Here is a 13804-nt window from a genome sequence, read left to right on the forward strand (position 1 = left end):
TCTGGAATCAGCCAGCAAGGTAGGAGCGGAACCACTGCCAACCAGTGCCTCCTACTCCCAGTCCTGACAGCCTATCCAGAAGGATACCATGGTTGATGGGATTGAAAGCCACTGAGAGGTTCAGGAGAACCAACAGGGATGCACTCCCCCTGTCCCTCTCCCTGCACAGGTCATCATACAGGGCGACCAAGGCAGATTCATTACCGTAACCAGGTCTGAAACCAGACTGAAATGGGTCCAGATAATCAGTTTCATCCAAGAGTGCCTGGAGTTGTCCCACCAGCACCCACTTCAACACCTTGCCCAGAAACAGGATGTTGGCCACCAGTCTATAATTAGTGGCCATCTCTGGATCCAGAGATGTCTTCTTTAGGACAGGCCTGATCACCGCCTCCTTTAAAGAAGCAGGAACCCAGCCCTCCCTCAGTGAGGCGTTAATAACCTCCTGGATCCAGGAACCAATCCCATGTTTGGCTTTGGTAAGTAACCATGAAGGGCAAGGGTCAAGTAAGCAGGTGGTTGGACATACTTGTCCAAGCACCTTGTCCGCATCATCAGGCCTCATTAACTGAAATTCATCCAATAAAGCTGGACCAGACGGAGTTCTGGACACCTCCCCTAAAGGAACTGTATCAACTGTGGAGTCCAGCTCGTGACAAATCTGAGCAATTTTCTCCTTAAAGTGCTGGGCAAAGTTGTCACAGCGAGCAATCGATGGTGGTACAAGATCTTTTTTAGGGTCTGGATGTATTAGCCCATGTACCACTCAGAAAAGCTCCGCTGGATGGCACTGTGAGGAGGCAATGGAAGTGGAGAAGAATTTCTTCTTCGTCGCCCTCACCGCCACAATATAGGCTCGATAGTGAGCGCATAAGCATGTTCGGTCAGATTCATCCTGTGATTTCCTCCACCTGCGCTCTAGTCATCTCCCAACTCGCTTCATTGCCCGTAATTCAGATGTATACCATGGAGATGAACGGTCTCTGCCTGGCAGGAAAGGACTCTTAGGAGCGATCGTGTCAATAGCTCTGGTCATTTCCCCATTCCACAGCTCAACGTGAGCATCAACAGGAACGCCAGCTTTTTTAGTATATGTGGAGTTGCATAGCATTAAAACAAGTTTAGGTTTGCTAAGAATATAAGTGTACTGCACTTCCATTCCTTTGCTTTGCTGTGAGCAAAACATATCTCTTTTAGCTATATGGCTGATAATAGGCCTCAGTCACCACCCAGTTTTCCATTTCCTTGGGCAATGGAGTTCTACTTTTTGCTGTGGACTATTGCTTACATTGGCATGCATGAGTAAAGTGCAGATGTAGCGCCTTTTTAAGAGGATTGTGAGAGCAGTAAATTCCAGTTTCTACATTATGGATTATATGCCTCCAGTCTTTAGCATTTTGTTTCCTTGTAGAGATTCTATATATGTCCTCTTTGAATGGTCTGTTTGGTTAGCTTAAAAATAGCAGAAAGCCACAGAGTCTGAGAACTGTAAGCCTTATTCTAATTGTAACCAAGAATTTTTTGAAGCAGATTATGAAGCTAAAGGACCTTGTCATCCCACTTTTCTAAGGCTGTTTAAATGTACACTTCAAATATTGTTTTTCATTTCATATTCTGCATTAAAAGCTAATGGAAGTTTAGAGAAAGTGGCATAGGGTAAAGGTTTTTCAAGGTGTTAGATAAGCAGCAAAATATGGGTCCTGTCCTGGACTATATTATGCAAGCATACAAGATGTTCCAAGACATTCCCATGCAGTGTCTTGCCACATGGAATTAGGGCTGGTTGGTTGGTTGGTTTTTAGTTATAGGAGACCAGCTTATTTGTATAAGCATTTTCCCAGTGGCTTGGAAGGCTGTATATAAGCTTATTGGTTGGATCCAGAGGTGTTCTAGTAGAATATACTCTGTCTGGCAGTGATACTGTTCTATGGATGCTTGTGCAAGAGCTAGCAGAAGACAGACTCAAGCATTGTGCAGTGCTAAGCATGAATGAAAGCCCATCTCTTCATTTAAGTTCTCTGTTATCAAGCAGTCATGCAAAGGCACTTCTAGTTTCAATGTGTGTTGTACTTTACAGAGTAGATTGACCAAGATCCCTGCCCCAAGGAGCTTACAGGCTAAAATCTAACATGGGGTAACAGGAAGTAGGGCCAAGTGGAAAGGAGCCAGAGGGAAAGGAACAGAGAATGTGTGATTTGTTTGTATGTGTGCCTCAGCTGGCTTGTGTAGCACTGTAACTATCTCTTCCGTAAAGCATTGCCTATCTGGAACGCCTTCATCCTAAGCAGCAGTGCTAACTGTACTAAAGTACAGCGGAGACAGCAGATTGCCCGATGGAAATTTGAATTATAAACTGCATGGGACTAGCCTTGGGAGTTAGTGGCTATCTGGCTGAAGCTTTAAATTTGAACAAAATGTCATGCTTTTGCTTTCACAGCAGCAAATCCCTTGCTATGTTCCACTGACCGGTTTCACTGTAGGAATGGCCTGTGCATTGATAAAAGCTTCATGTGTGACAATCAGAATAACTGCCAGGACAACAGCGATGAGGAAAGCTGCGGAAACTCTCAAGGTAAGTACAAAGGACAAAACACTGTCTTTGCAGATAGATATTGGATTCTTACTGAACCTCATTCTTTTTTTCCTGGGTTGTTATATAAATAATACTTAGGGGATGGCTGAACAACGTCCTCACCATCTAATGGTTCACTTTCACAGCAGTCCTCGCTTGTTAGGCTTCTTTGCTGAAATAATACAAGGCATTGCCCCGTAGCAGTCTTTTGTGAATGCCACACAGGCTTGTAAGTACTACATGGAGTGCAGTGGACACATTACTAAACTGAACTAAGCCTCTGGAACGCCTTTGTGAGGCTGGATAAGCACTATCTTCATTTTGTAGCTATGTCCGTGACTTGCAAATGTCAGGCTTTGGACTAAGGTGTATTTTTTAGTGAAAATACAGAGATTTTACAGATGATTACTTTCCTTCACAACAGTAGCTGCTTCATTTGTTACCATAGCACTAGATCCACCACAGCAACAGAAATGTGCAAACAGTAGCAATGGAAGGGCAGAACAAAAGCCTTGTTGCCAGCAAGAGACCTGTTCATTTCTTTTTAAAAAGGAAAACACCTGGAGAGGGTCCACCTTTTACTAAGGGGGCTCACCTTTTAGCAAAATATGCACAAAACCTTTAGAAAACTACAGGTATATAAAAGTTAGGGAAAGGGTGCATGAAAAACTTAACAATGGGACCATTGTGAATGTATGGCTGGCTATGATGATAACATCTCTGGTGTGTTGAAGACTTAGCATTTTGTGTTTCCCTGTAGACTTTGCTAATTTCACGAGAGTGATGGGAGAGACCGTGAAAATAGCAGTAGTGGGGCAGTAAGTAGGATTAGCATTGGAGATTTAAATCAGTAGCATTATTTCAGAGGCTGGGATAACTTCCTTCTTCATATATCAATTGTCTGGTTTGCATCTTACATTATATGTGTTGTCATGACAATCTCTCCGTGGAAGCAATATGCAGAGATTGAAAGGAAAAGCATATGGGAAAACACAGTAAAACTGCTACCATGTTTCATTGGTATGTTAATTTGTCCTTACTTTACATTTGACTCTGTGGGGAGTGGGTGGAAACCTTGTGATCCCAGGAGGTGGGAACGTCAGGCCCATGGGCCAAATCCAGCCTGCCTAGCAGCTGAAGTCTGGTCCTCTGAGATCCACCAGATGTCTGTGCCCCTTTTTCTTCACCCTGCCCCTTTTATCTCAAACAGCTGATAGTTTGGTTGTTTCCCAGATTTCATCCCATTTTTCCTATTCTAAAACACTGCAAGGTTTCACCTCAAGTTTAGTTACAGGAAGTAAGCTCTTTATATTAGAATAGGTGGATAAGTTCAATATTTTGACCCTACCCTTTTTGCCTTCAGCCCCATCCACCACTGGAATGTGCTGCCCCAGAACTTCTTTGGAAGTGAATTCTGCCTCTAGTGTTGTGTTTTCAGAGTCTAATCTTAGCAGTTAAAAGGTCAAGGGCTGAAGAGAACCAAGGTGCTCTACACAAGCACGGATCAGGCAAAAGAACCAAGGTTTCAGCAGTCCAGGTCAGAGGAAAATTGGATCCAGGTAACACAGCAACAAGGAGCAAGGAAAAAGAATGTCTGGACATTTTCCGGAAGTATACTTCCCAGGAATAAGGGCAAGGAGAGCTTGATTTAGGAAGGTCTAGCTAACAACATTTTCAGCAATGCTGTCTCCCTTGCACTGGTGTTTTACATATAGACTGTCAGAGCCAAACATCAGGCTCAGCTCTGAGCTATTAGTGAATATGTATGCAGAGGCGTGTTCACTCGAGGGCTTTTGCTCAGCTGAGCACTTCTTTTGCATTCCTGTCTATTCAGGCTTGCTGTTTCTCTGTCTCCACTTCTGAGGCAGGGTCCTTCTCTTGCACAAGTGATGTCCTCAGCCTGGGCTGCTCCTGGTTCACTGAATGAAATTGGCCATTGCTGGTGGTGGGGTGATTCTCCAGCTCTTCCTTTCAGGAGGAGCCTTCCAATCGTGCATCATACTCAGGCTGAAAGACAATTTATATCTATTCAGAGAAACGCACTTTTTAAAAATCGGCATGGCACATCAACGAGGATATTGCTTTCCTGCTGTTACTCCTCATTCTGAGGCCTTGAACAAAATGGGTGAATATTTTGCTTTACCGAATAATGGGATTAAAAAGGATTTAAAGTAACCTTGTGCTGTGAATATAGTGTATTATGTATGCAATGTATAAATACCACCCCAAGTGTGGATGTGACTAGAAATTTGGAGTTTTCTATTCTGTGGAGCCATCATGAAGCCATCAATTCTGTCTCTTTTCTTTTGAACCTATTGTTACTGTTTTCACTGCAGAAATATATAAATGGCACTTACTTGCTTCCAGACAATTAAGCTATAGCTCCTACCTTTGCCATGCTACTATTCACATCATTAGTGAGAATGATAGAGGGGTTTTTTTTGAGGGGGGAAGGATCTCATATGCCGGAAACATGCACACAGTGTAAAAAGCAGTGTTCTTGTCAAATCCTTCTCTAAAGTCTCAACTTGATCCATGTTTATTAGTGTGACATCCACTCTCTTATTTGTGCATTTGACATCTAATGAGAATATGTTCCTCAAAATACCTTTAAAAATAACTATTACAAGAAAAGCTGTTTAGTTTTAAGGGAAAAGTTTAGAAAGAATACGTAAAGTTTATAATATTTCAGCAAACAATTATTGCCAATTTCTGCTATGTTACATTCTTCTTCACTTCCCCTTAAAATACTTCTGAATCCTGCCTGTCTTTCTGGAGTTTGGGTCTTTTACCTTTTCAAAATGAGAAAATTTCTGCATAAATGACTATATGCATGCATGTGTGTGTGTGTGTGTGTATTTATATGTTCCACAGATGGATTTCAAATGAAGGCCACCACAAATTCTGACTCCAGTTGCAGTGGACTCTTGTTTTCTTAGTGTCTTCTCATCAGCTTGTTAAAAATGGTTCACCCCTTAACCCCTTTGGCTATTGTGAACTCATTTTCCTTTCTATCGCTGTGCTTATCTCTCCCTTAACTGACTCTGAATGATGCCTGCAAAGTGCCCTAGCATAGTAATATCCCCACAGTGTTGTTATTCCTATAATGATAGCATTGCTGCCCAATTACAGGCTGGGTGGTCTGCAAGCCTCATTAATTGTTAGTTTGTATATTCTGTTACCATGCATTGAAGACATTATCCCCCTGATTAAATTTTGGTCTCTGCTCAAACATTTTCCTGGATTTTGACAGCAGGTTGGAGAGGGGAACGCTATTATGCCGGGATTGCCGTCTGGCCTACAGTGTCAATCTTCTGTTTTTAGCCACTTTCCAGTCACTTGAGGTGGAAAGGATAAGCAACCCATTAAAAGATGCAGGTTAGTATTTGCACTCGCATTCAAGTCAGCAGTTCTCTAGCTGAACACTAACAGAAAGACTGCAGAATCCGATAATGGGTATTGCAGAGCCCTCAACCAAGGCACATGTTATCCATTCAGGCAAGTCTTTCAGCATCTGATTTCCAACTCAATTTCACGGGTGTGTTGAAAGTGCCCTATCTCTGATAATTCCACAGTGTGGCACTTGAAATATTCTTGTCCTCTATCATTACAATGCCAGAATATTCCACTTTTTCTTGAGCATGCTGTGTCCTTAATGCTTGAGGATAATGGCAAATGGATATTAAATTTTAAAATTCAGTTAGACAAATCCCCAAATGTCTTAAACCTTGGCCATCAGATATATTCAAAACAAACCAAAACGTTCCGCCTTTTTTCCAGTCTTTGCTGAGGAAGGATACTGAGAAAACTTATTAGATATAGGATAAGGAGATAAGTGAAGAATGGGAAGCAGTGGATGGTTTTTACAGTGAATGGACCCCAAGGTTATGTACTGGGACTGTAACTTTGATGTGAAGAGTTAAAAGTGAATCATAGGGCAGCCAAAAGATTGTGAAAAGCTCCAAAATGATGAATGGGCATTAAAATGGCAAATATGATGCAGAGGTCCACTGGGGCAAAAATCCCACTTCACATATACACTGATGGGGCCTCAGCAGGTTGTGGCTGATTAGAAACGAGATTTGGAGTGTTGTGGGTCACATGTTGACCTATTGTGTAGCTTGGAAGGTTTCAGAACTAAAACTGACAATATAATGATGCCTTTATTCAGATCTGTAGTGCGATCACAGTTGGGGCATTGTGCACAGTTCTGGTGACCCTCTTTAGGGTCTGGCCAAAGTATCACAACAGGCCTTAACACTGAGTCTTAACTGGGTCTTAGTCTGACTGAGAAAGAGATGATCTAGATCAGTGGTTTTCAACCTTTCCACAGCTAGGGACCAGCAAAAACAGGAAAACCACCTTGGGAACCCCTGAGGCAGAAACAAAAAGCACCATACACATAATACAGTGTTCTGTGTATTAGTTTCCAAACACAATACCAGAAAGAAAGGAAAGGAAAGGAAAGGAAAGGAAAGGAAAGGAAAGGAAAGGAAAGGAAGTTCTCCAAAAACAACCAGAAACTGAGCAACAAAAGAACAATATACCAAAATCAGTGTGGCATGGCTCCCAGCCGGCTCCCACTGAGCCATCTTACTCCTCCCCCTCCCCAGGCAAATGTGATGTCAACTGGGGAAAAGGTGTTGGAGCACAGCCAGCCCCCATGCCAGTCCGTGGTGAAGAGGATGTGGCCACCCCACGGACCAACAGGAAATCTCCAGTGGACTGGCGCCAGTCCATGGACTGGTGACTGAAAAGTATTGTCATGGAAATCTAAAGGTCTAGTATCCTAATGAAGTCTGATTCTGCACTGGGTTCCATGACTGTGCACAGCATAACCTCAGATCTGGCTTAGTTGCAAGATAAACATGGTTTAGGACCCACCTATGGTTTTACTGTCCCCTCATCTTGACTATAAGAGGATTCTGAGGAAGAGGGAGAATCGGGGATCTTGCCCAGGATGAGGATGCAAATCAAAAGGGAGGAGCAGCTACGCCCCTGGCAGCACTCTCTGCATTTACAGGTGAGAATTTCAGGTGGGGACAGTCCTCAGGAGAGGGCAGTAAATAGGCCTACTTTCAAATTAAGGTGAACCCTGACCAGTGAGACCTCCCAAAGATCAGTGTTTTTTATGTTTGGATCCTTTTTTTCAGTTTATGAATTCTTGTTTATGGTAATTTCAAAATGAGTTTATGTTGTTAATCCTTTGCAGAGTACTGAAAATCTGAAAGCCTTTTTGGTTGAAACTCCTTCTCAGTGCTAAGGGGAAGGGTCCCTTTGGTGAAAATCCAATTACTTGTGATGTAGACTTGCAGTGTTGCAACCTACTTTACAAATCTTTAGAATCTATATATGTGTAACCTGATCTATAAAAATAAACGCCTAAAGGCAAAGAGGCCTCTCACAATGAATTTATTAATAGAATCAGGGAGCCAAGATCTGACAGCACCTCAAAACAATATTATAGAGTTGGAAAAGGTACAGAAAAATGAAATTAAAATGGTCACTGGACTAGAATAACTCTCCTAGGAAGGCAGGTTACAGTGTTTGAGGCTATTTATTTCAGGGCAAAAAGGCAAGAGGGGGACATGATATGGAGAAAGTGGAAAGAGTTACATTTTCTTCCTTCCTAATGCTATGCAAGATCATCCAATGAAACTGAATAGTGAGAGATTCAGGAAGGATAAAGGCAAGTACTTCATGTAGCACATAAGGAACCTGTGTGTGGGGTATGATTTCACAAGATGTGGTGATGGCCAACAACTTAGTAAGCTTTTGAAGAGGATTTAAAGGAATTTCTGGAGGATAAGGCTATGAATCAAACCCTCTTTTCTAACAACCCAAGAGACAACTCTACACATGGAGATCACCAGATGGTCAACACAGAGAACAGATTGACTATGTGCTCTGCAGCCAAAGATGGAGAAGCTCTATACAGACAGTAAAAACTAGACCAGGAGCCAACTGTGGCTCAGATCATGAGCTTCTCGTTGCAAAATTTAGGCTTAAATTGAAGAAAGTAGGGAAAAGCACTAGGCCACTCAGGTATGACCTAAATCATATTCCTTCTGAACATTCAGTAGAGGTGACAAATAGATTTAAGGAATTAGATCTGAGAGACAGAGTGCCTGAAGAACTATGGACAGATGTTCGCAATGTTGTACAAGAGGTAGCAACTAAAACTGTCCCAAAGAAAAAGAAATGCAAGAAAGCAAAATGGCTGTCTGAGGAAGCTTTATAAATAGGCGAGGAAAGAAGGGAAGTGAAAGGCAAGGGAGAAAGAGAAATATACACCCAATTCCAGAGAACAGCTAGAAGAGATAAGAAGGCCTTCTTAAATAAACAGTGTAAAGAAATAAAAGAAAACAATAGAATAGGAAAGACTAGAGATCTTTTCAAGAAAATTCGAGATTTGAAGGGAACATTTCATGCAAAGATGGGCATGATAAAGGACAAAAATGGCAGGGACCAAATAGAAGCAGGAGATTAAGAAGAGATGGCAAGATTACACAGAAGTACTGTACAAGAAAGATCTTAACATCCCTGATAACCATGATGGGGTGGTCCCTGACCTCAAGCCAGACATCCCAGAATGTGAATGTGAATGAGAAGGAAGGACTCCCCTGAGAAGAACCTAATGCTAGGAACAATTGACAGCAAAAGAAGAAGGGGAGTGCAGAGGATGAGGTGGCTAGATGTAGTCACTGGAGCAGTGGGTGTGATCTTGGGTGGAATCTAAGGGATGGTGGAGGACAGGAAAGCCTGGAGGAATGTTGTCCATGGTGCCGTGATGGGTCGGGCATGACTTCGCTACTAACATAAAGGCTATGAATGATTACTAGCAATTGATAGTAGACTTGGTGAACTCCCAGGTGGGAGCTGAAGAAACATTTAGGTGAATCTTCACTGATTTGATCTGGGATGAAGCTTAGAAGCCAAATAAATGATAATGTATTTACTTCTGCCTTGTTCTAGTCTGTAACACCAGGGTGCCTTAACACCAAGGGATTAGTGCCAGACTTTTTTTAATGGCATAAGTGAAAAAAAATATTACCAGTATGAAATGTGGTAAAAAATAAATTCCTTGCCTGGAGAATTATGGGCTGTGCTCTTTTGAAGAAAATTTTGTAGTAGTACATTTGAGATACTGCTTTCTCTGACTCATATCTCTTTATAAATGAAGAACTAAGAGGGTTACTTACTAGATTACAGGAGAATAAGAGAAACACATAGAAGACAAGATGCTTTTTAGTTCAGCCACAGCAATGGCACTTTCTTCTTAGGTTCCCAAAAGATACAAGGGGAATGGCTGTGTCAAGAAACATGACAGACTAGGAGCAGAATCTTGCTGTAGATTGTGGAAATGGCTGCCAGCGAGTGTAGGGGCACCCTAATTTTAATGAAAACCCCAGTTTCTCAATTCTATCATGGACATAGCTTCCACAATATTTTTTCTCAAAGTGAATCTGTAACTAGTCTTTTGTATATATGACTGCCTGAAATGTCCTTTAGCTCAGAAAGCTGTGATATTGCTTAGATATCCTGAGCCTTTTAGTTCAATTCTTGCTGTGCAAGTTCTCTTTTATTGTGTCTATCTTTGGTTTATTATTTATGTAGTCTGTAAATGGAAGCTTAACTTGCAATTATTGTACCTCAGCTTAGTCCAAATGCAGCCTACATCTGGAACTTAATAGTTAAAGGCAGACTAAATAAAAAGCAAGAAAATTCCTAAGAACAGATACAAATCAAAAGACACTGAATGCTTAATTAAAGCAAGCCTATGGTTCTGCATATTTTAGTAAATGCAAATAGCTTGATTATAGCATCTGGTGTTCAGAAGTAGCTTCCAGAAAGTTTAATCAGCTGGAAATAATTTTTCCTGATAACTCATTCTCTTGCCTGTTTCATTCCACTTTCCAACAGTCAAGTCTACTTCAGGAGGGGTGCCTTCCTTTTTCCGCTTCCTTTTAAAAAGGGGGAATTTATGGAAATCTCTACAAGATGCAAAGTAGATATGGTGATTGTTGAAGAGTTTTAAAGTAGCACCTTTACTGAATTTACCATTAAATGACAGTAAATGTGTCATTATGTGACTATCTTAAAGGTGGAAGATGGAAGAATTTTTACACATTTTTGCAAATCTTGGTTGATTAGACAGTTCAAAGTTTTGTGAATATGATTTGGAGAGCATTGTCTGCTTGCAGCAATGAATATTAGATGAATAAAAGTATGTGATGTGTTGGACTTCAATTCTCAGCAACCATAACGATTGGCCATGCTCTGGTTGATGGAAGCTGGAAGTCTAACAACATCTGAAGGGCCAGAATATCATTACCCCTGCTCTAAGGAGCTCAGAGTAGCATATGTTTTTATTGCAAGACCGCCCTGAGACAGTAGTAGTCAGGCATTTAAAATAAATACATAATAAATAAATATGTGGGTCTTTGCTTTTATCCCTAAAGCAGCACTGTGAAGTAAGTTAGGTAGAGAGACAAAAAAGCTTGCATGTCATTGTCTTGAGCAATCTTTATAGGGCTATTCATAAGCCACTCTCTCCCTGTGGAAAGATTCCTAATTGTGCAATGTTTCATAATCTGGTTTGTCAAGAAGTTAAAATACAGTTCTTTCCGGAGATGAACTATTTGCCTTCAGATAGGCTTGCCACACATGTTGTATAATTTTCTGGTCTAGATTCTTGAGAGATTGCTCACCTGTGTGCCCTAACAGCCCCAACAGCTCTGAAATAACACAATGAATCTCTGGGCCTTGTCATGTAGTAAATCTCTGGCTGAATTTCACTTGGTGAATCTCTGACCTTTCTGTTGTGTTACATGAAGTATCGACGCCATTGTCATATCCCCATTATCTTCAGCAGGGCTCTTCTACAGCCACGCCTTTCTTTTCCTTCAGAAAAACGTAGAAAAATTGTACGTAGGTCTGTGTGTCTTATAGAATTTACAGTAGGTAAATACTCTGGAAATGGAAACTCCTGTGAAGGCTCTGCCACCACATTGGTCACTGAGTCAGCAGTGGGACTTGAACTGCTGATCAGAGAGTATCAAGTGACATTCAAGCTGTGTGCCATCACCTAGCTCTTTCCAAAAGAGGCGAGACCTTCCACACTCACGAAAGAATCTTCCTTGTCCAAATAGGGCAAATGATTCAAGTAATGCTCCTCACAGCAGCGTTTATCTTGCTCACTGACCTCAGCAGCAAGGGGCCTTGCTAGCAGTGAATAAGAAAATGCTTTCCCTGCCTTGCCTTGCTGCACTCCCAGTCACACAGAGGTCAGGTCTAACCTATGATCTCTTTCCCCTGTCCACCAGGTTTGCTGAAACAGATCCTTAAAGGTCATATTCCCTGCTTATTTGTATTTTGCTTTTATGATGAAACTTTTGTGGCTTTCCTTCTTATAATAAGAACCACAAACAGCTGAGGAAGAAACTGGCCTCTTTGAAACCACTCTTTGGAATTGGCTAGCACGTTCTTTAAATTTGCATTTATTTATTTATTGCATTCTACCTTTTTATTGCATTATGTGGATTGTACTTTTTCTGTTTGTTTATTGTTTATTGGATTTTGTTGTAAGCATAAGATGCTGTTTAGGATGGGGTAGACATGCTGTAAATAAATAAAATAAACAAATTTGAAACTGATTTGTTGAACTTGCATGTCTTTAGCTTTGTTGTGGATAATCTGTGAGTACTCTAGGTTTGTTGACAATGGAAACATTGAATTTGCCTTTTCTTCTAAAGTGTCAGGTTGTATTGCTAAGTTATTTTACCCTCAACAGAAACCTGTTTGTTCACAGAACATACAGAGCTGTGGCACATGCCAGGGAATGACTGCCTGAGGCTGGTAATGAGCTGGATGAGGAGAAACAAATTGAAGTTGTAGCTAGACAAAACAGTCATGCTTGCTCTTAGGGGTCCAAATCAGGATTAGCTGTGTGTCAGCTGGTTCTAGAGGGTGTCACATTCCTCCTCAAAGACCATGCTCACAGTTTGGGGGTGCTGCTTGATCAGGCCTTCAAGAATGTCACTTCTATCAAACTTGGGACCTTTTTTACGACTGGCTGGAGAAACAGGACTTGGCTTAGATTTAAAGATGTCTTTAAATTTTTATAAATCGATTTGAATATGATTATAGAATGTTAAAAAGATATATTATAGGGGGCTGACCCAGTACGTCCGATGTACTTGATGATTGATCATTTTTTAGTTTTTTTAGTTTAAAATCTTAATAAAAAATGTGCAAAAAAAAAGAATGTCTGCCACCAGGTTTGACTGATTCACCAACTGCCCCCCTCCTACATGCTCTACCTAGTGCCTACTCCGGAAACTGCAACTAGTACCAAATATGGCAGCCAGGCTTGTTTCTGGAACGTAACGGAGAGACCACATATCGATTTTATATTCTGCACTGGCTGCCACTATGTTATCAGATATAGTCCAAAGTGTTGGGAATTACCTTTAAAGTTCTTCATGGCTTGGGTCCAAAATACCTTAAGGCGTACCTTTGCTCATACATTCCACCTCAATTGCTAAAGTCCTCTGGGATAATCTTCTGAAGTTTGCTTCTGTAAGATTAATGCCAACTATCCAGATGGTCTGCTGGGAAAGATGTTTCTGATATTCTAGAATATTCAAGAGGGAGTTAAAAGTGTATCTCTTCTGACAGGCTTGCTCAGATTAGTTCTCATATAGCTTTTATTAAATATATTGTTTTTGGTCAAATTTTAATAATTAAAATTGTTAGTTTTAATTACTTATAAACTATCCAGAGGCTATGGGAATGGAGTAGTATATAAATGTGTTTTTTAATGGAATATGGCATGCACCATGTTTATTCTCTTTCGCTTTTACTGAATTTTGCAATTTTATTGAAATTAAATGGTTTATTTCCCCGATTTATAACCATTTTTAAAAACTGTATGAAATAAGGCTACTTCCTTAGATTGGCCTATGCAAAATGAATTAAGGCACCTTACTTCTGAAGAGAAATACTTTTTGTGTCCAGAATCAAAGTGCAATTGTCAAAATTGCATACCACTGTAGTTAAGGTTATATTTCACAAGTAATAAACAAGCAAGCAAGCAAGCAAGCAAAAAAACCAACCCCACTGAACAAGCTACTGCTCTTCCTAGATGTGAGCCCCATAGAGTAGCCATCTGGGAAAAGAAAGTTTCCAGAACAGCTGCCCATAAGGTACTTATATAGGGTTGTCAGATCA

At 40.9% G+C, this 13804-nt stretch overlaps 1 protein-coding gene across 1 annotated transcript in view; it reads left to right on the plus strand.

The window, feature by feature from the left end:
- The window catches only part of LDLRAD3 (low density lipoprotein receptor class A domain containing 3), a 168890-nt gene that overhangs the window by 90229 nt on the left and 64857 nt on the right, over window positions 1-13804 (plus strand). The window contains exon 4 of the mRNA XM_044436607.1: window positions 2438-2572. Within this exon, the coding sequence (XP_044292542.1) occupies window positions 2438-2572 (135 nt within the window). The remainder of the gene's footprint in view (window positions 1-2437; window positions 2573-13804) is intronic.

Source organism: Varanus komodoensis, unplaced genomic scaffold, assembly GCF_004798865.1.
Source record: "Varanus komodoensis strain SLA01 unplaced genomic scaffold, ASM479886v1 scaffold3, whole genome shotgun sequence".
NCBI lineage: Eukaryota > Metazoa > Chordata > Lepidosauria > Squamata > Varanidae > Varanus > Varanus komodoensis.